This window comes from Peromyscus californicus, unplaced genomic scaffold (assembly GCF_007827085.1).
Source record: "Peromyscus californicus insignis strain IS unplaced genomic scaffold, ASM782708v3 Scaffold_2__1_contigs__length_46816999, whole genome shotgun sequence".
In the NCBI taxonomy this organism is placed as follows: domain Eukaryota; kingdom Metazoa; phylum Chordata; class Mammalia; order Rodentia; family Cricetidae; genus Peromyscus; species Peromyscus californicus.
In genome coordinates this window covers 37,659,220-37,684,446 of record NW_026294540.1, presented here as the reverse complement: position 1 = coordinate 37,684,446, position 25,227 = coordinate 37,659,220, and the positions used below count along the sequence as shown (strand labels likewise).

General features: G+C 50.0%; 1 protein-coding gene across 1 annotated transcript; it reads right to left on the bottom strand.

The window, feature by feature from the left end:
- Positions 1-10,906: 10,906 nt before the first annotated feature.
- Nptx2 (neuronal pentraxin 2) lies at positions 10,907-22,295 on the bottom strand. The gene is made up of 5 exons (XM_052754420.1): positions 21,699-22,295; positions 19,856-20,072; positions 14,726-14,970; positions 12,987-13,166; positions 10,907-12,304 (listed from the first exon to the last, which is right to left on the bottom strand). The coding sequence occupies exons 1-5, from the start codon at positions 22,125-22,127 to the stop codon at positions 12,077-12,079; spliced, it is 1,299 nt and encodes a 432-aa protein (XP_052610380.1). The 5' UTR covers positions 22,128-22,295; the 3' UTR covers positions 10,907-12,076.
- Between the last annotated feature and the right edge of the window lie 2,932 nt (positions 22,296-25,227).

The window sequence follows — 25,227 nt, the reverse complement described above, 5'->3', positions numbered from 1 at the left end:
GGCAGCAAGCACCTTTACCCACAGAGCCACCTCACTGCCCTCCCCAGTTCAGTTTCTTAAGTCTCAGTCACCTCATCTTTGTGACAGAAATAAAGAACTGGTTGTCTTGGTGGGGATGTTGTGTGGCTAAAGGAATTCTAGAGCATCCTTCTGGAGCAGAACTGTAAAGAACCCCACCCCCAGTTCTCCCAGAGTTCCAGAGCAAAAGATGATCAAGAGCTTCAGGTTGGGGCTGGTGCAATGGCTCAGTCAGTAAACTACTTGCTATGCAAGCAGGAGGACCTGAGTTCTAAGCCCCTAGAGCCCCCTTAAAAAGCTAGACATGATGGCACATGCTTGTGATCCCAGTATTGGAAAGGCAGAGACAGGTGGATCCCCGGGACTCATTGGCCAGCCAGCCTGACCAAATCAGCACATTCCAGGTTAGTGAGGGACCCTATCTCTAACACACCCATACACATACTCACACTACATTCCTCTTTGGTCCTCAAGACCCACAGAGCACAGCTGAGCCAGACTCCAGCTGTATAGTGTTGCCATCATCTCAGGCCTTGGGGGCACACCCTTGCCCAGCTGTTTCCAGCTGTGCAGTCATACAGATGGAATGGTGTGCTTTCTGCAGTGTACTCAGGCCTAACCACAATCTAGGTTAGGGCCCTGAGTGCACCAGGCACAGGGACAGTGTGTGTAGAGCAAGTCTCAGCAGAGAGAAGGCAGGGAATCAGAGTCCTGTGTCCCTCGGATGCTGGCAGTGTGGCCCTAGCATCCCCGGTGCCCCAAAGGAAGCTTGACCCTGGGCTTTCCCACTGAGGCAATCCCCATCACCACGGGTTTCCAGGTTAACTGATCCCTGTATACACCTTGCTTTGTAAATAGGCCAAATGGTGCATTTATTTTTAAATTACATCTCAAGGGGTGCAAAAGGATTGCATGCATCTTATTAGCTAGAGAATGAGACAGGCAGTGTGAGCGTGAAGAATATATTGTCAAGACAAACACGGTAAAGTTTGGCTTTTTTTTTTCAAGAATCTGAGCCTCAGTTTCCTGACCTGTAAATGGGTGGTCTCTGGGTTCCTTCAAAGTGACTCTGAATATTCCCCATGGATGTTTCAGGAAACTCTCCTGGGAGCTGTTTCCACACTCATGCATGTAAGGATTTTTTTTTTTTTCTGTTTGCTTGGTGCCTCTTGTGGCTTCTGTATTTATTTATTCTATGTTGGTTGCACTGGGAACCCCTAAAATAGAACAGGAGAGGAAGCTGTGAGGAGGGCCCCAATGGGAGGACCTGGGCCAGAGGCGCAGTGGGATGTAGTTTGTACATCCGTTCACACCTGGGCTGTACAGAGACCCGAACCTCATGCAGGACAAAGTGACCCTTCCGGCCACAAAATTCAGCCAAGAGGGGCTGGGAGATAATTCATTTGGCAAAGTTCTGCTGCATAATAAGCAGGAGGCTGCCCTGGAGGGCGTGTTAAAAGGTGCCTGTGGTCACAGCCCTGGGGAAACCGAGACAGGAGCAGTAAGTTAGTCTAGCCCAGCTGGTGAGCTCCAGGTTCAGTGAGAGACCCTGACAAAAAAAAAAAAAAAAGGAAGGCTGGGTGGATGACTGGGTGAGCAAAGTGCTAGCTGTGCAAGTATGAGGGGGGTGTGCACGCTCGTGTGCACGTGTGCGCATTTGTGTGGTGTATGGTGTGTGAGTGTGTAGTGTGGTATGTGTGTGTGTGTGTGGTGTGTGTATGGTGTTGTGTGTGTGTGTGTGGTATGTATGGTATGTGTGAAATGTGTGTGGTGTGTATGGTGTGTGTGGTGTGTGTATGGTATGTGTGAGGTGTGTGTGTGGTGTGTATGGTGTGTATGTGGTGTGTGTATGGTATGTGTGAGGTGTGTATGGTGTGTATGTGGTGTGTGTATGGTATGTGTGAGGTATGTGTGTGGTGTGTATGGTGTGTGTGTGGTGTGGTGTGTGTATGGTATGTGTGAGGTGTGTGTGTGGTGTGTATGGTGTGTGTATGGTGTGTGTGGTGTGTGTATGATATGTGTGAAATGGGTGTGTGGTGTGTATGGTGTGTGTGGTGTGTGTATAGTATGTGTGAGATGGGTGTGTGGTGTGTGTATGGTATGTGTGTGATGGGTGTGTGGTGTGTGTATGGTATGTGTGCGATGGGTGTGTGGTGTGTGTATGGTATGTGTGCGATGGGTGTGTGGTGTGTGGTATGTGTAGATCAGAGGTTGGTGCCAGGTGTCTTCCTCAATCACCACTCTCCACCTGATTATTGTATTTTAAAGATTTATTTTTACTTTGATTTGTGGGTGAGGGATGCCGCTGGTGTGGGGGAGCTCTTGGAGGTTAAAATTGTTCATCAGATCCCCTGGAGCTGGAGTTACAAATTGTTGTGAGTGCTGGGAACTGAATGGGGGGTCTTTTGCAAGAACAGTAAGTGCTCTTAACCACTGAGCATCTCTCCACCTTATTTTGTGAGACAGGGTCTCAGTGAACTTGGAACTCACTGGTCAGCAAGAACAGAGATCCCCTTGTCTCCACCTCCCCGGTGCTGAGATCACAGGTGAGAAGCATATATGTGCTGGGGATCTAAACTGAGTTCTAACTCATTGTCCGAGGCCTAAACACACACACACAAACACACACAAACCACACACACACACAGCACACATACACTGTACCCACACATACACTACACACCACACACACACACAAACACACACAAAAACACACACATCACATCACATGCACATACACCACATACACACACACACATACACTGCACCCACACATACACTACACACACACACAAACACACACAAACCACACACACCACACACACACATACACTACACACCACACACACACACAAACACACACACATCACATGCATTACACCACACACACATACACATACACTGCACCCCTCCCCACACACACATCACATCACATGCATTACACCACACACACACACACACACACTGCACCCACACATACACTACACACACACACACACACAAACACACAAACACACACATCACATCACATGCATTACACCACACACCACACACACACAAACACACACATCACATTACATGCCTTACACCACACACACATACACATACACTGCACCCCTCCCCACACACACATCACATCACATGCATTACACCACACACACACACACACACACACACACACACTGCACCCACATATACACTACACACACACACACACACACAAACACACACATCACATCACATGCATTACACCACACACACACACACACACACACTGCACCCACACATACACTACACACCACACACACACACAAACACACACACATCACATGCATTACACCACACACACATACACATACACTGCACCCCTCCCCACACACACATCACATCACATGCATTACACCACACACACACACACACACACTGCACCCACACATACACCACACACACACACACACACACACACACTGCACCCACACATACACTACACACACACACACACACACACACACATCACATCACATGCACATACACCACACACACACATACACTGTGGCAGCTAGTTTTGTGTCAACTTGACACAATCTCCAGTTATCTGAAAGGAGGGATCCTCAACTGAGAAAATGCCCCCATTAAGATCCATCTGCAGGGCATTTTCTTAGTTAATGATCAATAAGGGAAAGCTCAGCCCACTGTGGGTGGTGCCGTCCCTGGTCCTGGGTTCTACAAGAAAGCAGGCTGAGCAAGCCATGAGGAACAAGCCAGTAAGCAGCACCCCTCCATGGCCTCTGCATCAGCTCCTGCTTTTTGGTCATGGTGTTTTCGTCACAGCAATAGAAACCCTAACACACACACACACACACACACACACACACACACACACACACACACCCAAGTTTTGGGCTGAGATGTAGCCCCTTTGTGATCGATGTCGTCGCCTTAAGCATGGAAATTCAGAGTTGACTGTTGTTCCCTCAGGACACTGTCACTTGTGTATGACGACAAGTGACAAAGACATGCCAGTGTACCCCCAAGCTGCAAGCGTCTGTGACTTACTTCTGCTTGAACAGGGTTTTTAAATGTGCTTGAGAATATTTGCACTGACAATGGCCATGAATAGGAGTGCTTTGCAGAGCGGGCAAATTTGCTTTATGCTTCTTTGAGAAAACAAAGGGAAACCAGCAGCCCGTCAAGGCCAAAGTGATAGAAGGGAACACTGGCAGCCCTGGCCTTGATGAGCTTCCAGAGACAGCCAAATCCTCTCTGTGCAAATGTTCCCCTCCCGGAGCCGACGGTCTGCGACAGCTCTTGATTGGATCGTGTGGATTGAGGGAGCATTAAAAAAGTCTCTGTGCTTGCCGTTTGGATGCTCAAAGCTGCCATCCCAGTGCTCTGGAGCAGAGGAAGGAAGACTGCAAGTTTAAGGTCAGCCTGGGCTTTATGGTGACTTCAAAGCCAGCCTGGGATACAGAGAAAAACCCTGTTTAAAAAGGAATCTTTGTGAGCACTGGGGAAATGGCTCCGTAAGTGGAATCTTGCTGTGCAAGCATGAAGACCTGAGTTTGAATCCCCTGGCACACTGATACATGCTTATAACGCCACAACTGGTCAGGTGGAGACAGGAGGGTCCCTGGGACTTGCTGGAGATCCAGTCTAGTCAAATGATCAAGCTCCAGGTTCAATAAGAGACCCTGTCTCAAGAAATAAGGTAGTGTGATTGAAGAAGACATCAGATGTCACTGTGGTCTCTACTCAAAGGTGTGTGAACACATCACACACACACACACACACACACACACACGAGTCTATGAAAAATGTCCTAGCCCCCCAGGTCTACTCAGGTGAAGGCTTTCTGAGATGATAACTTGCATAATATTTGGCTTAACCATCTCTCTCATGCTAGGCTGTAAGGTGATACTGGGATCATTCCACGCAAATAGGATCTGGAAATCCATATGGGATTAAACCGGGTCATGGGTGAATATGGTTTCTACTAGTTAGAACAAATTGTCTGTGTGAGGATTTGACTCTGGTTCTTTATTATTATTATTATTATTATTATTATTATTATTATTATTTAATTTTATTTTCATGTGCATTGGTGTGAGAGTGTCAGATCCCTGGAACTGGAGTTACAGACAGTCGTGAGCTACCATGTGGTGCTGGGAATTGAACCCGGTCCTCTGGAAGAGCAGCCAGTGCTCTTAACCGCTGAGCCATCTCTCCAGCCCCTTGACTCATTCTTTATGTTTGCCTTTAGAAATCATGAGATGCCAAAGGACAGGAAGGATGCTTGTTTTTGCTTGGCTTGGGTCTCTTAGTTCACTTGGTTGGTTTTGTTTTATGTATATATCTTAAAACAAAATACAAGGTGGATTCCATCTGAGGACCAGCAGCTGAAGTCAACCTCTGCCCCGCCCCCCACCAGAGGGGATAGGAGTTATAAACCCCCACCAAAGGATGGGAGGTATAACCCCCACCAGAGGATGGGAGGTATAACCCCCACCAGAGTGGGCGGGAGGTAAAACAGTTCACAGTTTGCTTTTGCTTCAGATTTATTTATTTTACTTTCTGTGTATGAGTGTTTTGACTGCTTGTGTGTATGTAGGTCATGTGATGCCAGGGGCCCCTGGAGGTCAGAACTGGAGCTGTGGATGGCTGTGAGTCACCATGTGGGTGCTGGGAACCAAATCCAGGTCCTCTGCAAGCGTGACAAGTGCTCTTAACTGCTGAGCCATCTCTCCAGTTGGCATTTTGGACAGGCGTGTGAGGTTGGGCTCTCCTTAAAGTCTCTCTGTGCCACTTAGCCTGGGTCTATCCGTGTCTCTCTGGAGGATCAAGGCCTAGGGCTCAATTTCAACTTCAGTAGAAGCTATGGCTGACGGCAGGATTGGGGGAAAGATTCTTCCTCGTGCTCACTGGTTATGTCTCATGACATCAGGACACTGTGCTGAGATGCTCTGGGGAGAGACATGTGCCCTGTGTGGTGCTCAGTGTGTGGGTTCAGAGCCTCCGTAGCCACTGCCGCCACCATCACTGCTGATACCATCACCTAACATGGTGGTGGGGGAACTCATCCATCCCTGGAAGGGCAGTCAGTACTTTAAACTGCAGAACCATCTCTCCAATCCTATTTCTTCCCCCTCCCCCTCCCTCCCTCCCTCCCTCCCTCCCTCCCTCCCTCCCTCCCTCCCCCTCTCTCTTTGAGGCAGGGTCTCACTATGTAGCCCTGATTGTCCTTGAACTCACACATGTAGACTAGACCAGGCTGGCCTAGAACTCACAGAAATCCACCTGCCTCTGCCGCCCAAGTGCTGGGCTGAAAGGCGTGCGCCTCCACTCTCAGTTTCCAGTCCTATTTCTTTGAATGCGTTCTTTTGAGTCACTCTCTTTGTGGTTTCCTGGACACTATAATTAGCATCTTAATTTATAGCAATCTAGTTCCGATTAGTATTAATTTAATTACAACGGTGGCCCAAATTTTGCTTTCTCATAGCTCCATTCTCTTCCCAGCGGTCTGTTATTGTTATACAAATGACAACTTTGTATACTATGTCCGTCAATGCAAATTTATAATTATTGCTTTGTGTAATTGTCTTTTAAATCATATAGAAGACAAGAACCACACACACCAATTGTATTCAAACTGTCTAGGATAATTTCCCACACTGCTACACTTAACAATTAGTCTCTGGTTCTGTTCCCTCCTTCTCCGTCGCAGTCCATCCTTGTTTTGTCTCCTTCGCTGACTCCTAGTCGCTGTGGCCACGTCCCTAGCTGTGTCAGCCCGCTTTTCACCTCCTGTGACAAAATACCCGAGGACACTCACTACACAGAGGAAGGCTTCCTTTAGTTCCTGATTTCAGAGGGCTCGGTCTGTGGCCACTCGGCCTCAGTGCTGTGGGCTGTGGCAAGGGAGGACGTCATCATGGCAAGGATAGTGTGTGGGAGCAAAGCCTCTCTCCTCATGGTGGCCAGGAAGGGGAGAGGGGGAGAGAGGGAGAGAGAGAGAAGGGGAGAGGGAGAGAGAGAGAGAGAGAGAGAGATTGAGAGAATGATGAATCTATCTACTCAAACTTGTCTCTCCCTCCTACATTCTACCAATAATACCATCAAACATGGCCGGTGAGAGTGCTCATCAGGTAAAGGTGCTTGCTGCCAACGCTGGCAGCCTGAGTTCTATCCCTGGGACCTACCCAGTTAGAAGGAGAGAACCAACTCCCATAAGCTGTCCTCTGATTTCCACACGTATGCCGCAGAGTGCACATACAGTGAGACCTTCCACATAGTGAGGGCTGGTGCTGGGTTCCTGGAGTCCAGCAGGACAGAAGCCTGCCTTCTGATCAGCAGACACCTGGCGCCAGCCTCCCTTGGTTTTGGCTGTGGTTTTTATCATGTTCATTGATCATCGGCTTCAGTTTCCATGGTGATCCTTAACCAACAAGACCATTCAAGAGGTGTCCTACCCCACCCTTGTTAGAGGAGCAAGTTCACTGCGGGAGTGTTCTTCAGCCTCGAGCAAAGGTAAGTATTTTGGGTTGGGAAACTGAGTCCATGGGTCTTTCTTCAGAAGGGGAGCTCAAGACATGAAGAACTCACTGGATTTGATAGCTGATTGTGTGTGTGTGTGTGTGTGTGTGTGTGTGTGTGTGTGTGTGTGTGTGTGTGTGTGAAATTGTGTGTGCTGGTCAGAGGTCAACTTTGGGCACTATTCCTCAAGAGCCATCCACCTTTATTTTTAATAGAACATCTTTTATTTGTTCTTTCACTTCATACATGTAAACAACGTATCTTCATCATATCCACTCCCTCCCCCTCGCCCCGCCGCACTAATTCCCCTCCACACATTCCCCTGCCCCCTTCATGTCTGCTCTGAATCCTCTCTGAACTGCTGCCTGTGTTGATTTATCTACTTGGGTTGATCCTGTGCAGGTCTTGTGGAGGTAACTGTGGTAGTTTGAACGGGAATGGGCCCCAGAAGCTCAGGTTTGAGTGCTTGGTCCCCAGTTGGTGGACTATATAGAAAGGATTAGGAGGTGTGTCCCTGGGAGTGGGCTTTGGGGTTTCGAAAGCCCATACCAGGCTCAGTCTCGCTCACTCTCTCTGTTTCCATCTTGAGGATCAGATGTAAGCTCTCAGCTACTGCTCCCACACCATGCCGACCTGCCTGCCACCATGCTTCCTGCCATGACGATCATGGACTAACCCTCTGAAACTGTAAGTGAGCACACCATGAAATGCTTTATTTTCATAAGTTGCCATAGCCATGCTATCCCCTCACAGCCACGGTGACCCTATTACAGTTGCCATTCGTGGCAGTGAGTTCCCTGATGCAGGCCAAGTCCTGAAGACAGTGTTCCACGGAACATCTCTCCATCCTCTGGCTCTTACATTCCTTCCTTCCTTTCCTCTGCAAGGCTTCCTGAGCCTTGGCACCTATATTCTGTTTTGAAACAAAGGCCACACACTGGCTTGGAACTTCCTTTGGCTAAAATGGGTGGCAGGTAGCTGAGATTACATGTATATCCCTCCAGGCTTTTTGATTTTTTCTGAGACAGGATCTCACTGTGTAGTCTGGCTGGCCTCACACTCACAGAGATCTTCCCACCTCTGCCTCCCAAATACTGGGATTAAAGGTGTGTGCCACCGTGACTGGCCACATGCTCAGCTTTTAAAATGTGAGTTCTGGGACTTGAACTCAGAACTCGAGTCCTTGTGCTCACCAGGAACGCTCTTTACCCACTGAGCCATCTCTTTAGCCTGCGTGGATGATTCTTCTCTGCTTTTACGTCAGGTAGGTCAAATGTCTGACAAGAAGACCAGTAAGATAAGGGCAGCTAGTGCCTCTTGTCCTTGGGGAAGGTAAGCAGGGAGTACTTTGACCCCATACTCTGGGTTCCCAAGCTGCCTCAGTCACAGAAAGGAAGCTGGCTGAGCAGGGCTTCCCAGTGGGCAGCACCAGGAGACAGGCAAATCAGCTCAATACCCGGCAACAAGAAACTCCCAAGGCACCTTATATGTATGTGGGGAGTGGGGTGGGTGTGCGCCCAAGAGGGTGCATGCAGCCCAGAGGTGAGTTTAGAGATGCTCCTCTATCTCTCCACCTCATATTTTGATAGGGCCTCTCACTGAACCTGGAGCTTACTGATTGGCTAGGCTGAGCAGCCAATGAGCTCCAGGGATCCCATCCCCTACCAGAGCTGGTGTTAACAGACCTTTGCTGAGACCTTGTGCTCAGCCTTTTTCTTTTCTTTTCTTTCTAACATGAGTCTTAGGGATCTGCTCAGCACTTGCTTGCACATCACTTTATGGACTGTGCCATCTCCCCAGCCCCCCTCCCAGGTACCTTTCCACGAGAGCTGCCTGGCTGTAGTCTCACCATGAAAGGGATTAAAAATAAACTGCTCTCCACCAGCTTCATCATGTAGAACTCCAAAGGCCCCCAAGCAGGGCATCTGGCCTAATTTCATGTTCTACCCAACAATAATGATACTCAGTCTGCCAAGTAATAATTCACATTGAAAATAGACTCTAGGGAGCTCTGTGACCCACCGATCTTGGTTTTGGAGGCTGAGTCCCACCGAGCCTTAGTATTAAGTACATCTGACATATGAAGTCGGGTGGCCCACAGTTAGATGCCACTTTCCCTATAATTGAAAACATTGCTTTGCAGCTGCCAAGAGAGTAGACACAGAAATGGAAAGTGGTGGCAGCAAAGAGACTATCACCATGCCAGCCAGAGCCAGGTGGGCAGACAGAAGGGGTTCTGGGAGGATGCAGTGGCATCTGGCCCTGCAGAACCAGAAGGCAGAGGTGAATAGGAAGGAGCAGAGGAAGGTACAAGGCCTCCAGGTCCAAAGGCTGACTGTGACCCTGGTCTGCCTTGCACTGGCTATGGAAGCCAAAACCTGGGCTGAAGAGCGCTGCCTTCATAGCACAAGGACCTCGGTTCTATCCCCAGTGCCGAGGAGAGAGGCACCTTGCTTACCTGGGGAGTTCCAGGTCAGTGAGAGACTGTCTCGACATTAAAGGGGGGAGGGGGGCTGGAGAGATGGCCCGGTAGGTAAAGCTCTTGCCATGTAAGCTCAAGGGCCAGAGTACACAGTAGTGTGTCTGGGACCCCAACTTTCCTGTGGTGAGATGAGGGCCAATAAGAAAACCCCCAGAAGCTAGCCTGGCAAACACAGGGGCAAACAAAAGACCCTGTTTCAAACACAGTAGAAGGTGAGGACCAACACCTACAGTTTTCCATTGATCCCCCCACACAAACCCAATGGTGGGCAAACATGCATGTGTGTATACTTGCAGACACTCATAAGCAAAGATTGTTTTTAAGGTGGACAGTGCTTGAAGAATGAGACCTCCACTTGCACACACACGTATCTGCATACATACACACAAGAGAATCCAAATGCCACTTTTGACGGTTCTTTGAACTTGTCTGTGAATTGAGATTGGCTTTCAGGGAGCTGCGTTAAATATATTAATGAGATGTCATAAAAGCACCTACACAGAGAAAGTGCAGAGCTGAGCTCAGGCTCTCCTTGGATGGGCTGGGGACAGATGATCTGCTGGACGCCCACAGCATGACGCTGAGGAAGGAGGGGGACACCCCTGAACCATATACTACTCCAAGTATCAACACTCTATGTCCTTCAGAGACAGGTGTGTCTGTCCACAAGGGTTGGCTTGGGGAAACCCAGTCAGCCATACAATAGCCAGGAAACAGAAAGTCCCATCCCTCCCAAACTAGCTGGATTCCAGTATGTGTGTGTGTGTGTGTGTGTGTGTGTGTGTGTGTGTGTGTGTGTGTGTGTGTGGAGGGAGAGAGACAGAGAGAGAGAGAGAGAGAGAGAGAGAGAGAGAGAGAGAGAGAGAGAAGCTGAAGGCATCTTCCAGTACACTTTAATCAAAATTCCATCATCACAAGAGCTCTTGTGGCATACAATGTCAGGATGGGCATGTCAATGTCAACTTGGTCCTACAAATGGAACATCCATGGATCCGCACTTCAAACATGTATGAAAAATAAAATATATAATATTTATAGCTTTATAAATTTCCCCACTGAATCACTTTCTCTTTAAAATAAATTATGATATATGATGTAGCCTGGAGTCACTAAGCAAGTAGCAGCCAAATGACACCCGTTTTCTCCAAAGTTCTGGGGGGAAATACTCGGTGGGGACAGTCAGATGCTCACAGGAACCAATGTGGCTTACAAAACAAGCTCACTCTTCACAGTGGGCTGAGCATCAAAAGAATATGGGAGGCTTCTAATAGCTGTTCATTTTTTGTGGGGAAGAAAGTAAATCCCCAAACCACACCGAAGGTTGTAGAAGCTGCAAATGAACTTTTGGCACCAGATGAGAAGAGCAGCTTTTCAAAGCCAACCCAGCGATGATCCTTAGAAGCGTGGGTCTGAGAGGTGGCAGAGGGGAGGAGAAGGCCGTGGGGGACCTTCCCCATGGGGGGTCTCTGCTTTGGGGATGGCGGGGATTGTCTGGGCAGCTGGCCCCCCACCAGCTGCGATTCCCTCAGAGGGAAAGACCAGAACACACAGGAACACTGAGGGGGAGACCATTTTGCGGATGGGGGTAGCGTCTTTGCGATGTGTTCGGTCAAAAGCAGGGATGTGCGCACACACAAGGGACACAGGCCACCCCAGTAGGGTGGTCCCACAGCCATCAAAGGGGACGAATAGGAAGCACACACGGGATACCAAGGATCCGAAGCACAGGTAGGGCTGGGCTCCATTAGCATTTACAGGGGCTGGAGGAAGGGCTCACAGACTTTAACAGAATCCCAGCAGGAAGTGGCTCAGGACTCTTCCCGTGGGATCCTGGTACTACCCCCCCTCCCCCGAAAAACCGACAAAAATCAGAAGGAACAAATGAGCCTAGGACAAGGTGGCCACACAGCCTGTCTTGGAGGTTTCCTGGGAATAGGCTCTGGCTCTTTTCTGTTCAGGCCAGAGGTTTTAGCTGAACTGGGGAGTAGATGGCCTTGAACTCCCCAGAACAGCCCCATCTTGGCCTCCTGGACAGGGAGAAGGGAGCTACAAATCCAGGAGACGCTCCTCGCACGTCTCCACGGGCCACTTGGAAGCCCCTCCAAACACATCGACATTGTTGTCCACCCACGGGATGATGTTTCCAGGCATGTTCGTGGAGCAGTTGGCGATGTTGATGATTTCTTGTGCCCGGAGGACACGGTCCCATATGTTGAACTGGCTAAGTTCTCCGACAAAGGCCTGTGTGGCATCAAATCTGCCTCCCACGGTGTCCTGGAAAATGGAAACAAGACACTTTGGGGCAGGCTCACAAGGAGAACTGGCCTCCCGACTCTCCAGGGAAGCAAGATGGAGAAAACCATGGATTCTACAGGTCCTGAAGCCTCATGGCATTTGAGGTGTGGGAAATGGCTTTACTCAAACCACCCATTTTACACAGGGGAAACTGAGGCAGAAGGGAAAGACAGTTGCCTAAAGCCTGACTCAGCCCCTTTCAGGGGAGAAGTAATGGAGGAGATGAGGAAGGAGGCCATGAATGAGACAGTGAGCCCTCAAAGTGCTTAATGATCACCAAGCTAGCTCTTCCCTGCCCAGGACCAGCTGGCTTCTTTCCTGCTCCTCACCTAGATAGTTCCCTGAATCATCTTCCCAGTTCCCCCGCAGGTATCCTGGGTGTAAATGCAGGCACTCACAGGGACACTGGAGATGCCTTCCTATAAGGCAGCTGGACCTGAGTCACTAGATGACCCTGTGACTATAAGGACACGCCCACACCTCTTTGTCAGATACTACATTGCAGTGTCTTGGGCTTTGCAGCTAGGGAGCTTCCTCATGGGGCTGGCTGTCAGGATACAGTGGCAGGGTCTGGGAGAGAGATACCTTGGGCAAGAACAAGGGGATCCTGGGTGGCTGAGTTGCACAGCCCCCTTTGCAGATTCCCTGAGGGAGTACCCACCTGCTCCTGCCCCAGGATGAGCACACCCCCAGGCTTGATGGGGTGCCAGGGTGCCAGGTTCTCCCCAGTGCCGAGCTTCTCCCCATCCTGGAATGCTTCCCACATGCCATCTCGAGTGGTCCAGGTGATACAGATGTGGTGCCACTTGCCATCACTAACAAACAAGGGCAGCTGTGCCACCTGTGGGTACCAACATGCAGGTGAGGACTTGCCAGGGCCCAATCCCACAGATTGCTCCAGGGATGGGAGTGTTCCACTACCTAGGATTCCTGCTGGGCTCCCCCTCCCTGTCTTGTGAGGAATACACCCAACCCATCTGCCTTGCATGTGGCAATCCCAGGACATTGGACATTCTTGGTTCTGGGTCTGGCTACAGACTGACCCTCCCATGCCAGCCTGACCAGTTCCTTGTGTAGGACCTGACCAGTAGCACTCAGGGACCTGTGTGTGTCCAAAGCCTCACCAGTGTCAAGGGAAGGGCAGGAGGCTCCATGCATGTGTATGTCAGCATAGTACAGAACACATACAGACCATCACATACAGACCCCACACTCAACTACAGGAACCCCCTAGCAGCCTGTGAGCACTAGGCTAGGATAGCCCTGTTGTTACTGTTGGTCTCCTAGCAACCTGAAGTCTCCCTCTCAGGAATTGGATGTTTACAAGAGGTCTAAAGGGAGAGGAAAACAAGGCCCTCAGGCACTACATTGTTATTTAGAACAATAAATCCTTAGCTCAGGCAAGTTATCTCTGCTAGAAGACTCGCAGGCTCACTCCACTGCACAGAACTTTCAACTTCTCTACGGTGCTCCCTAAGTAAGAAAACACCTCCCAGTGACAGTTTGACAAAGATCACAGATAGGCAGGGGTCTCCTCTGTGCCAGTCCCAAATGGAGGCTGGGCTTGGGGCGTCTACAGCAGGGGCAGCCGTTTAATGCTGGACTAAGGACATTCTTTTATTGTGTTGGATCTGACTTTAGGAGAAGAGAGACAGTTTGGTGTATGCCCCCAGCAGGCTTTAAATTCAGTCATCCTGCATTATCTTCCCAGTTACTGAGAGCCTGCCACCGAGCCCCACTAGGTGGCTGAGTGACCAGAGGCTCCAAATTAAGTCTTTCAAGGAACCATACTCCTGAATGCCTATGGAAATGGGGCATCTGCGCTGGGAAAGGCAAGACTACAGAGCAGCAGAGAAGAGCAGTTGCCAAGGGCTGGGCAGGCTCTGGCTGCAATGGTGGATGAGGGAATGTGGCAGAGGGCTGTTCTATATTTTTATTGTGATGTGATTATACAACTGTGTGCATTTGTCAAGGTCAGCTAAAACTGAAACGTACACTTCAAGGGTCGGTTTTACCATGTGTAAGATGTATCTCAATACATATGACGCCTTTGAAGTGTATGCCTACACTCACATGGGTACCCTCAACTAGAGCATCTGGAGAGGGACCATGCAGGCTGCCCCTGCATGTGGAGTCTGCTTTCCTACCCCTTTCCTGTCCTTCAACACCTGGATCCTCTACTGCCTCTTGGCCAGACTCAGAGCCCAGGTCTCCACGGGCTGCAGATACGCTATGCCACCCCCATCCCACTGCCAGCCCTCTGGAGTGGGAGTGCCTCCTCCACGCTGAGGAGGTGGGTGAAACAGGTTATGGCTGGCCAGGATCTGCTGTGTGACTTTGACTGACTTCCTCTTGTGTCTACGCCCTTGGACACCAGGGTGAAGTTCGAGCAGGCCTCACCTTGTCGTTGATGAGGAGCTCGATGGGATTATTACCCCACTCTATCAGCACAATCTCATTGGCTTGCCCAGGCACAGCATAGGAGAATGGCGTGCCGATGCCCGGGGAGGCGCTGGACCGCAGCCACAGGCAGATGGTGAAGGCGTACAGCTCGGGCAATGTCTTCTTGATCTTGCCATACAGGTAGTTTGTGCGGAGAGGAAGGGACACTTTGAATGCATCTGGTGACTTGAATGCGCTGTTGCCTGGGTAGAAGGAAAAGGGGCTATAGCAGGCCAGCCTGGCCAAAGTACACCTCATCAGGACCCATCACTCAGGCAGACGCAGAGCACTTCAGCTCCTGGTCAAAGGGCCAAATCCAGCAGCCCTAGGGACAGTCCTTGCCTCCTGGAAGCTCACAGTCTGGTGGGGAAGACAGACCAGAGCCAGTAGAAGGGAAAAGGGACAGGAGGCAGTGATGTCCGTTAGGAGGACAGTGGCTAGAGGGAGACTAAAGGGTGGATAAAGAATCCTGAGAAGCCTGTGACGTGAGAAGGCCTGTGGGTTTGGGCCCCCACACGCAGCCTGTTAGGAAAGAGGCCTCGGGGCTAGAGAGCTAGCGCAGTTGCTAAGCACACTTGCTGCTCTTCCAGAGGACTTGGGTTGGATTCCCAGCAGTCACAGGACAACTCACAACCATCTGTATCTCCAGTTCCAGGGGTTCTAACCCTCTCTCTGGCCTCCACAGGTGCTGTGGCATACACACATATATCCAGGCATATACACAAAACAATGAACATTTTCTTTTAAAGAAGCCTCTTCATTCCCATCTATCTGTGTAAAAGCCTTGCTGTGTAGCTTGTTGCCCAGGCTGGCTTTGAACTCACAATCCTCCTGCCTCAGCCTAGCAAGTAATGGGTTTACAGATGTGTACCACCACAGCCTGCAATGTTTCTTTAAATCCACAAGGAAACAACACAAAAACAAAAACACCAACTCTGGTCCTTTCTGATGGCCATTTTCTAGCCTCACAGTCTCGATGACTGGAAACTAGAGGAAGAGTCTAGAGAGAAACTGGATTTAATTTTCTTGTTCCGTAAAGCCGGGAAAGTCTTCCTCGGCTGAGTCTTGTTTCCTCCCATCTTTCCTGGAGCTCTCAGCCCCTCTGGCTTCTTTCATAAGGGCAGGCTTGGAAACCCGAGGGACCAGGGCTTGGAGGAGGAAATGTCTCCTGGGCACATGAGCACCCGATAAACACTTGTGAGCAAGCCAGCCTGCATTACTTGTCACCGCAAATGATTAGCACTGGTCAGGTGAAGGCGTCAGGCTTGTGGTCTCCACACTACAGCTTTACTCAGAAGTGGCAGTTTGTCTCAGTCCCTGCTGGGAAACCCTTTGCTCCTAGCATGACCTTGCCTCCTCAAGACGGAACTGCATTGCTGGACTGTTTTCTGTAATGTGGAACCAGGGGCAGACAGATACTTGCAAAGGTACCCCCACCTCAGGCTCTTATCCAGACCTTATCAGTAGTGGTGAGACCCCACCCCCACCCCACCCCACCCCCGCCATCTCAGGCTGTCCTCATGTACACAGCACCTCTGAAGGCTTTGCAAACTAATTCTTACATGGCATGTAACTTTCAGTACAGCCTTGATTTAAGCTCAAATTGATATAACAGTTGTGTTACCCAAAGTTTGCAAAGAACTAATTGATTCTGTGAGTGGCCGTAGTGAAAGCTTTCCTTGTACACAAGGATCAGATCCTGCTAGTGAAGGAGACTCACTTTTCTTCACATAAGCACCCCTAAAAGACCAGACAGCCAGACAACCTTACTCCATCATGATCTCCCAAAATGAAAAGTTTCAGGCCTTATCTGAAGAGGTCTCCTGCACAGCCCAGTAACAAAGCCCAGGGTCACCTTTCTGGTCTCTCTGGGTTTTCCAGCTGGTATTTCTCATGCCCCTGTGGCTGTGTGGTCTCCCTGACTCATCCTGACCTCTCATGGTAGGCATTCTTCCAATCAGGCTGCAGACATGCTGAGCACCTGTCCAGAGCTGGAAAGATCTGGCCATCTCAAGCACCAGAGGAAGTAAGCCATAGTAAAAGCAAGGGCTTGCCCCTCATTATGCTGAAAAAAGAGAGAGAGAGAGAACCAGACAACACCCTCTCCAACTTTGCAGGTTGTACTGTTGTGTTGAGGCTCAGAGAAATGACTTGTCCGAGGTCACACAGCTACTGAACCAACAGGACCGGAAGTCCCTCTTTCCACTACGTACAGTCACCGACCGGTACTTCGTCTTCAAGTGGCAAACGGCCGTGTTCTTAATGAAGGCATCATTATCTAATAAGGAGAAATGGCTTCTATGCTTGCAGGTGGGCAGGCTTGCCAATTTAATAAGACTCAGGGTCCTTAATATCATTAGGTCGGTGACAACAGATAGGTTTAATTAGAGCTGGGAGAGCTGAGAGGCAGAGGAGGGGGCTCTAGCCTGAAAACTCGTACCCTTTATTTGAATAAAAACAGCTTGGAGGTTCAGAGGAAACTTAGTTAGAACCAATTAAGGAATTAAAAGGCTTGACCAATAAATCAGAAACTGCAGGTGGTGGACAAGCCTAAGGAGGGGGGCAGGCAGCCTGGGGCTTGAAGGGAGGAGGCTCTGGTCTTCTCGGTGCCAATGCTGAATTCAACACCCAGCCAACTGCGCCTGGCCAGCCAGCCTTTGCAAATGAACAGGTCTTGCAACCAAGAGAAATGGGCATCCTGGGAACATGGGTGCTGTGCAGAGTCAGCGGCTACCTGCTGGGCTCTGGATGGCTTCCTGCCCAGCAGGGATAATAGCCCATTTCTTCTCTGGGATCACTACCAACCTTCTCAGATCTTCAGGGGTCAAAAGCATCATTATTGCCTCATCCGTACCTGCCATGGATACCTGTTGCAGGGCTAATAGAAGATACGGAACCCCCAGGTAAGCATCTGGCTTATAACGGATGCAGAATGAAGGACCATAGGGCAGAGACTCCCCAGAGCCTTCCTAAACTGGCCACACGGTTGAGGCCTACCTCTTCGGGGCTTGGCTGGATGCTTCCAAGGAACCTGCTTGAGTTTCCACTCATAGTGAACTTTGGGGGCTGGGCATTTACATACCCTTGTACAGTGGACACAGAACAGAATGAGCAGACACTCAGAAGCGCCCAGAAACAAATGGCTTACCAGATGGTCAGTTTCCTTTAAGACTCATTCCAGAACTGAGTAGGTGGGACACAAGGAAAAAGTCTAGCAGTCCCGTGGGTGTGTGGGGGTGGGGTGGGAGGGTGGGGGGAGAGGTAGTCAAAGGGAAGTCTGGGATTGGAGATAGATTAGCAATTAAGAACACTTGTTGATCTTGTAGAGGACCCAGGGTCATCTCTCAGCACTCACAGGGTGGTTCACAATCATCTGTAACTCCAGTTCCAGGGGATCCAACAACCTTTTCTAGGCTCTGTGGATACCAGGTATAAATGTGGTATACATATACATACAGGCAAAACACCCATACACACAAAACAATTATGTATATATATATATGTACATAAATACACATATATATGTAAGTATACACACACACACACACACACACACACACACACATGCACGCAGTGTGAAGAAGCTTAGAGGCTCCTCTGAACCACTGCTGTACAAGAGGCAGGCCCAGCATCCTGTGGCCCATTCAGCTGTGAGCTTCCAGTGAGAACTAAGGGGCACAAATGCGGTTGCCAGAACCAGCATGGCTGGGCCTGAGCCCTGACTGCTCCTTCTGGCTGAGAACACGTGGGAAAGCTATGAAGTGGCAGCTCCCGAGTAACTCTTCTTTTGGCCTGCAGTCCAGGAACAGAGGATGAAGAGGCTCAGGTTCATGTCACGGTGACAAGTGTCTCAGGCTTCTTTGGCAAGGATCCATAAAGGATACTTGTCTGCCTGGGGAGGGAGCATTACCTCATCTGTGAAATGGGTACCACATTCAGCACACCGCCTGGCATCAACTCTATTCTCTACCTCAGACTTCTACTGACTGTCTCCTGTTGGCAAGCTGACCACTGTGCCAAGCGAGGCACACAGCCATGAAGTCTCCTCTGGTTCTAGTTACCTGCTTCAGTTACTTATTACTGCGTTCACTCCGTGGCCCCGAGTGTCCCAAGGATCCGCTATGATTGTGCTGGGGTAGACATTACCCTCCCTCTTGTCAGACAAGAAAGGAATCAGAGGCAGTTGCTTTACCTTTGACAAAGGCTCTGAGACCTAGTGAGTCACCTAGCAGCAGCATAAACTGTTTTGAAAACTCAAGAATCAATGACAAGCCAGAGATAGTAGAGCATGCCTGTAATCCCAGCATTTGGGAGGCTGATGCAGGGGGATGGCAAGCTGAAGGCCAGTTCAGGCTATATCACAAGATGCTCTTTCAAGAAAACAAAACTAACCAAAACAGAACCAAAGTCAAATAGGTAAGCCACACTTCTCATCCTTTTCTAAGAAAGGCGAGGGAAATAATAGAAAACAGGAAGGAGACATGGGAAACCTGGGACTCCTAGTGACACAGTAGTCCATTAGCCCGTTCCCTGCGCCATCTGACCTTCCTTTCATCACAAGAGTCACTGGACGTTTTGCTATTGGATAGTCTCCTATCAGTCATGACCTGAAAGAGCCTTTGTCAGCTTAAGGCATCTGAGATTATAATTCTTCCTCTGCCACCAGACCCAAAACTCCACAGGCCACCAGGGAGTTGGGGGTTGAGACCAGAAACTGAAGCATCTCGGACCCTTCATCTCTTCTCCCCTTCCATCTCTGGTGGAGGAACCTCACCCACTAAGCAGAATCTGCTGTAATGACTAGTCAAAAAGAGACTGAACCGCCCATCTGGCAGGAGGTCAGAGGTGAGGCTGTTGATCCAAGCTGGTCCTGAGTTCCTTTGTTTTCCCCGGATAAAGGCTTGGGGCTAATTCCTATGACCACTGTCAATCACCTTTGTCATTGACACAAACATCTGAGAATCATCTCCATGTTGTGCCACTACCACTGACTGCTTCATGGCTGCCCATAAATGGAAATCCTAGGTCTGCCCAATGTGGTAAAAAGGAGGCCACCCTCAGACAGAACATCAGGCACACAGCACGTACCACGCTCCAGCTCAGTCACCCTCTGCAGCAGCGTGTTCAGCGTACTCTCTGTCTTCTGCCGGTGAGCTGACGTCTCATTGTGGAGCAGGGACTTCTCATCCTCCAGCTCGGCCACCTTGCGCAGCAACTGCCTTTCCAGCTCCCCCAGCCTCCGCTGGAGCACCTCTCGAAAGTCGCTTGGCAGCCCGGCATTAGACGCGTTTGTGCGGAGTTGGAGCTTTGGAAGGGCGGGAGGGGGACATATTCAGGCCAGTTGAATAGAAACTGTGGCACGCGGCTCCAATGACCCAACCACACAGCGAGAAGCTTCCAACGCAGCATTAAATTGTGCCAGTGGCTCAGAAGAGAACATTTTACCGATACCTACCTCTTTTTTCTTTTTGGTAGGGAGAGGCTTTCAAAGTCAGACAAAAATTACTTCGCTGCAGTATTTGAAACTTGTGAATCTCACTTTCCCCTCCTGAAAAGCTGATTTAGCCCAACATCTATAATTCTATGTCAATTAAAGCCCAAAACACGGGCAGGATTTCTTTTTTCAAGCAATTAATCAATGGTACAGTGAGCTTTTGTCTACAAATGAACAGGGTCTCTAAGTTCCAAAATGGTACAAGGGTAAAAGTGATCAGAGATATTCCTGGAAAGTGACAGGCACCAGATATTACTATTCCAACCCCCAGAAAGCTTTGTTTTTAGGGCTGTATCCAAGTCCTCACTTCCTATTTCTCTTACTCCTCTGCCATCATGCCGGCTCAGAGGCAGTCTGCCACCCTCAGCCACCAGCCCTTGGCAAGCTCCTGTATCTCTGTGTCCCAATGCTCCAGATTATACATTGTAGAAAACAGGACCTGTCTCGTGCTGTTCTCTATTACAAGGGTTAAAATTAAATAATATGCCTGAGTCACATTTAGAACTCAAGAAGTGTTAGCTCTTAGTAATCCTAATGACTCATGGGAGCTACAGATGCTGGAGATACTGTATATAGCCATTATGCCAAAAGAAACCCTCCAATAATTTAGCAATAATTAACACCTGTAATTTAAACATCATTTTTTTGCTAATAGGTATTTTGATAAACGCTGTTAACAGAAATGTCCACACTTCTTAAACAGGGTGGGAAGTAAGATGAAAATTAATTGAAGATTTTTTTTCCCCCAAAGTTCCAAACTGCACACAGGAGAAGATAGCGGGATAAGGTCGATTCTCCTAAAGTCATGGCGAAGGGCACCTTAAAAAAAAAACAACAACAACGTTCTGACTCGATGAATAGAGGCGTCTTTGAGGCTAATAAGGGGCTTGTTCGCATTCTGGGGGCACTGGCTTTCCCCCTCCACTCTCCCGCATATCAGTCAAATCCAGTCCTCCCACATCCCGACCCAATTTGTCAAGGAAAACACCAGATGCCCAGGGGCAGCTGACCTCCGGCGACAGGCTCTCAAGCACTGGGCACAGCCAGCGGGAGCGTGTCCCGCTTCCGATCGCGGAGATTTGCAAGGAGAGGAAACGGGCTGCCGGGGTCACCCGGTATTGCCCTCCAGGCTAGGCCGTCTGGGTTCAATAGCCAAAAACCTCAGTAAGTTCATGTAAGTCTGGTGGGTATGTCCCCGCGCGCCACGGGATGGAGATGGGGGTGGGGATTTCACCTTTCCCATCCGACAAGGGGACAGAGGAGGACAGGGAGAAGGGAGGCCATCCCAGTAAGGTCCAGAGCAGATGCGAGGCTTGCACCCCCGAACTCGACTCTCCCCATGGATGGGCGCGCGCGTACTCATTTCTCCCGCACCCTCTGTCCCACGATCCTGGGGCCACCACCCGCTAAATGGAATGCCCTCTCGCGCACAGCTACCTCGAGGCTCTCCAAGCGGTCCTTGAGGGTCTGCAGCGAGCGGCTGAGCTGTTCCACGACGTGGCCCGGGTCCCGCGGCAGGTCGCCCATGGTGTCCTTGCCCGTGGCCCCCGAGCCGCGCGCCTTGCCTCCGGCCAGTCCCTCACAGCGGGCCAGCTTGCCGGTGAGCTCTCGGATGGCCTCGCGCTGGGCACCCAGAGTCTCCTTCTGCTGCACGACGGTCTCGCGCAGCTGCAGCACGGCGGCTCGCAGCTCCTCCTCGGGGCTCAGCGTGCCGCCCTGCATGGGCATCGCGGGCAGCGGGCAGCCTGCGTGCGTCGCTTCGGGGGGCAACGCGGTGCACACGAAGCGACTGCCAGGTATCGGACTGTCCTGGGCTCCTCCCGCGGCCACGGCGAGCGCCACGCCGGCAGTCAGCAGCGCCAGCATCTCGCTGACCGGTGAGCGCTCACTTCAGCATGGGTCGCTGGGTTGCCGTCTGGGCGCCTTCGGGGCCGGCTACGTCTGTCGGAGCGCGGCGCTCGAGAGAACCGCGCGCAGCACGGAGCTGGCAGCACAAGCGCCGCCTGCCGTCGCAGAAACCCGCTCTCCGCTTGGAGCGCCGTTCTGGCCCGGGTTCTGCCCGCGCGCCCTTTCTTAAGCCTGGAGGGCGGGGCCTCTGGTGCGTGGGGCTCGAGCCGCGTCCTCTGATTGGTCCGCCCGCGTGCGCGTCACGCGGAGGGCGGGGCGGGGGCGCCTCTCTAAGCGGGCCAGGCGTCTGGGCTCCAGCGTGGGCCGTGTTCCTGAGGCGCGAGTGCGGGGTCCCCAAGGCTCCTTAGAAAAGGAAAAACTGGAGTTCAAAACCGTCATAGAAAGCGTTGGCGGGCCTCGCTCAGGAGCCCCTCGCGTGGCTCGTGGGCAGAGAAGCCCGGGGGACACCCTGACGCCCACGGTGAGTGGTGATGGCGCGGCTTCCGGCGCCGCCTGAGAAACCCTGAGCAAGATTCCACTTGCCAAGGAGGAATTTCCCCGGCGGGACTCGAACCCGGGTCTTCCACGCTACCCACTCCCGTGGCCCGCGTGGGTTTCTTCAATCTGGGCGCGGGAAGAAGCCGCGCGACGGTCGCTGGCAGAGGCGGACAGTCTGGAGGCGTTTCCAAATTCCAGGTCCAACCCCAGAGAACTCAAGGGAAAAGAAAAAAATAAGAAAGAAGGAAAGAAAGAAAAAAAAAAAAGCTCAGGCCAACCGGGGGTGGGGGGGAGGCAGGAATGGGTCCTAGCTATTACAAGGACGGACGCCAACAGACCAACATGTGCACGGACGACATCCCTCTAGGCATGATCTTATTTATTGAGCGTGACTTCAGTTTGATGTGAACAATCAGAGTCAATATGACGGTCCCCCATTCTTGCAAATGGGGGAGCCCAACAAATCCACTTTACACCTGGAACCTGTATCATCAGGTTCTTGGAGAGAACCTAATATTAATACTCAGACCCCCTCTCCCCCAAAGACTGGGACAGGTATTTCAAAAATCTTACTCATGGCTTACAAGTTCAGGGCAGTTCTGATCCACAGCTACAGATTGAATTGGTTTACTGTGAATTCAAAATGAAAATCTTTCCCCCCTCCTCTTTTTAAAGAAATTCTGTTGCAAGGTCATTAATCACATTATCCATTCTACCAGAAACAAATGGATTTGTCACTTGTGCACAGAGGCTGAGGTTGATTCTGAAAACAAATTGTATCAAAATAAATGAAATTATTATGATAATATAAAATAGACTGCAGTGATTAATCTCTAGAAACCAAATTCTGACCTGTTTTGCACTTCAAACAATAGCTTCTGTTATGTAAATAGTTGTGGGGTTTTCAAGGACAGTGTTGCTAAATTATAAGAAAAGTTCTATTCATGAAAAGGCTCTTCAAGGATTAAAAACTACAGACAGGAAATCCAGAGCAGAGGACAAGGGAAGCATGATGGTTCAGGTAAGAATGTTCATCAGTGGGAAAGGTGAATGGGGATTGGGGCTCAGGCAAGAATGTTCATCAGTGGGAAAAGTGTGTGGGGATTGGGGCTCAGGCAAGAATGTTCATCAGTGGGACAAGTGTGTGGGGATTGGGGCAGGGGTGAATAGAGGGCGAATATCTTTGTCTGCCCTCGCCAAGAAGTTACTCCTTGTTAAATCTGACCTTGGGTCTATGATTTCTTCCTAGACCTTCTTTCTTTGGGTACTAGGAAATTCAAAAGTTCAAGTAAACCTGCACATACACAGACTGCAATGGTGAAGGCAATGAGATCTCAAAGCACCTTCCAAAACAGAACATCTAAAAGATGATACTGTAAAGCACCGAATCCAGGCGTGCCCAGAATTATCCAGATATAGCCATGCGGCCTGAAGTTCCCACTCACAGATTTGATGTTCTTTCACGCATAGGCCAGGGGAGATCTTAATTGGGTGTGACAATAGACTATTATTGTTCCTATTTAGCTCTCCAGTCCTTCCATGGCATGGACTAATAATTCATATTTGCAACTACTTGAAGCTGAGGCTTGTCCTTTTAATAATTAAATCAAGTGTATTTCCAGAATTCTAATTTCCTCTTGACCAAAGAAGGCAATGTACAAGAAGACATAAAAATAGCATATATCCCCAAAATAATTGCTCTTAAATTTTTTACAAGAGTTTCCAATATGAGAAGTGATCAGTGAAGTTGCCAAACCCCAGATGGAAAGACCCAGGCATTGGGATGTTATTTTCTCTGGAGACGGTAAAATTAGAGGACTTATGCTATTTGGGGTTTTATTTTGTTTTCCTGGTACAATGGAAAAAAATCTGCTGGTTTAGGAATGAGGCGTTCTAGTCCCAATGCCAACTGTTACTAGCTAAGTGGTTTGGGGCAAGCCATTTTCTCCTCTTTGGACCTTGTAGGGAGGAGAAGGCAATTAGCATCAACTCTTTAATGGCCCTTCTGGCTTCATTCAAGAGCTTGGTAGTTTGGGAAGGAAGGAATCATGCTTCCCTGTGAAAAACATTACAGAACATTGTTTTTCTTCTGTATGTGCTATGAACCGCCTGAAGCTAAGGCTGAGTATGGAAGAGATACAGACTGAGTATGGAAGGGATACAGGCTGAGTATGGAAGGGTGGGCTCGTGTAGACAGCAGGTAGACTTTCCTGCAAAGGAGATGCTGTGCCTGACAGCATGGGAGCTCTGCCTTGATTTCTTCATCACAGCACAGAAACTGTCTACCTGAAAGAACCCGCATACATGACTCATGCTACCCATGAGAATGGCTGTGCAAGCCACAGAGCCCAGGGGCCCACAGATTTTCTGCTACTTGAGAAAGTCGTGCAGATCTGCACAGTGAATCACTGCCACCTAATCTCTTAGTGTAACTGATGCCACAGCATAGTAACCACCCACTCATTCACTATGTCTGCTGGTCCCAGGTCAGCCGAGAGCCCAGTGTGGACTTAACCCATGTGCCGGGAATCCTGATGAGCTCATTCTCCCTCCATTTTATTGTCCCATCTGTTTGGCTCCC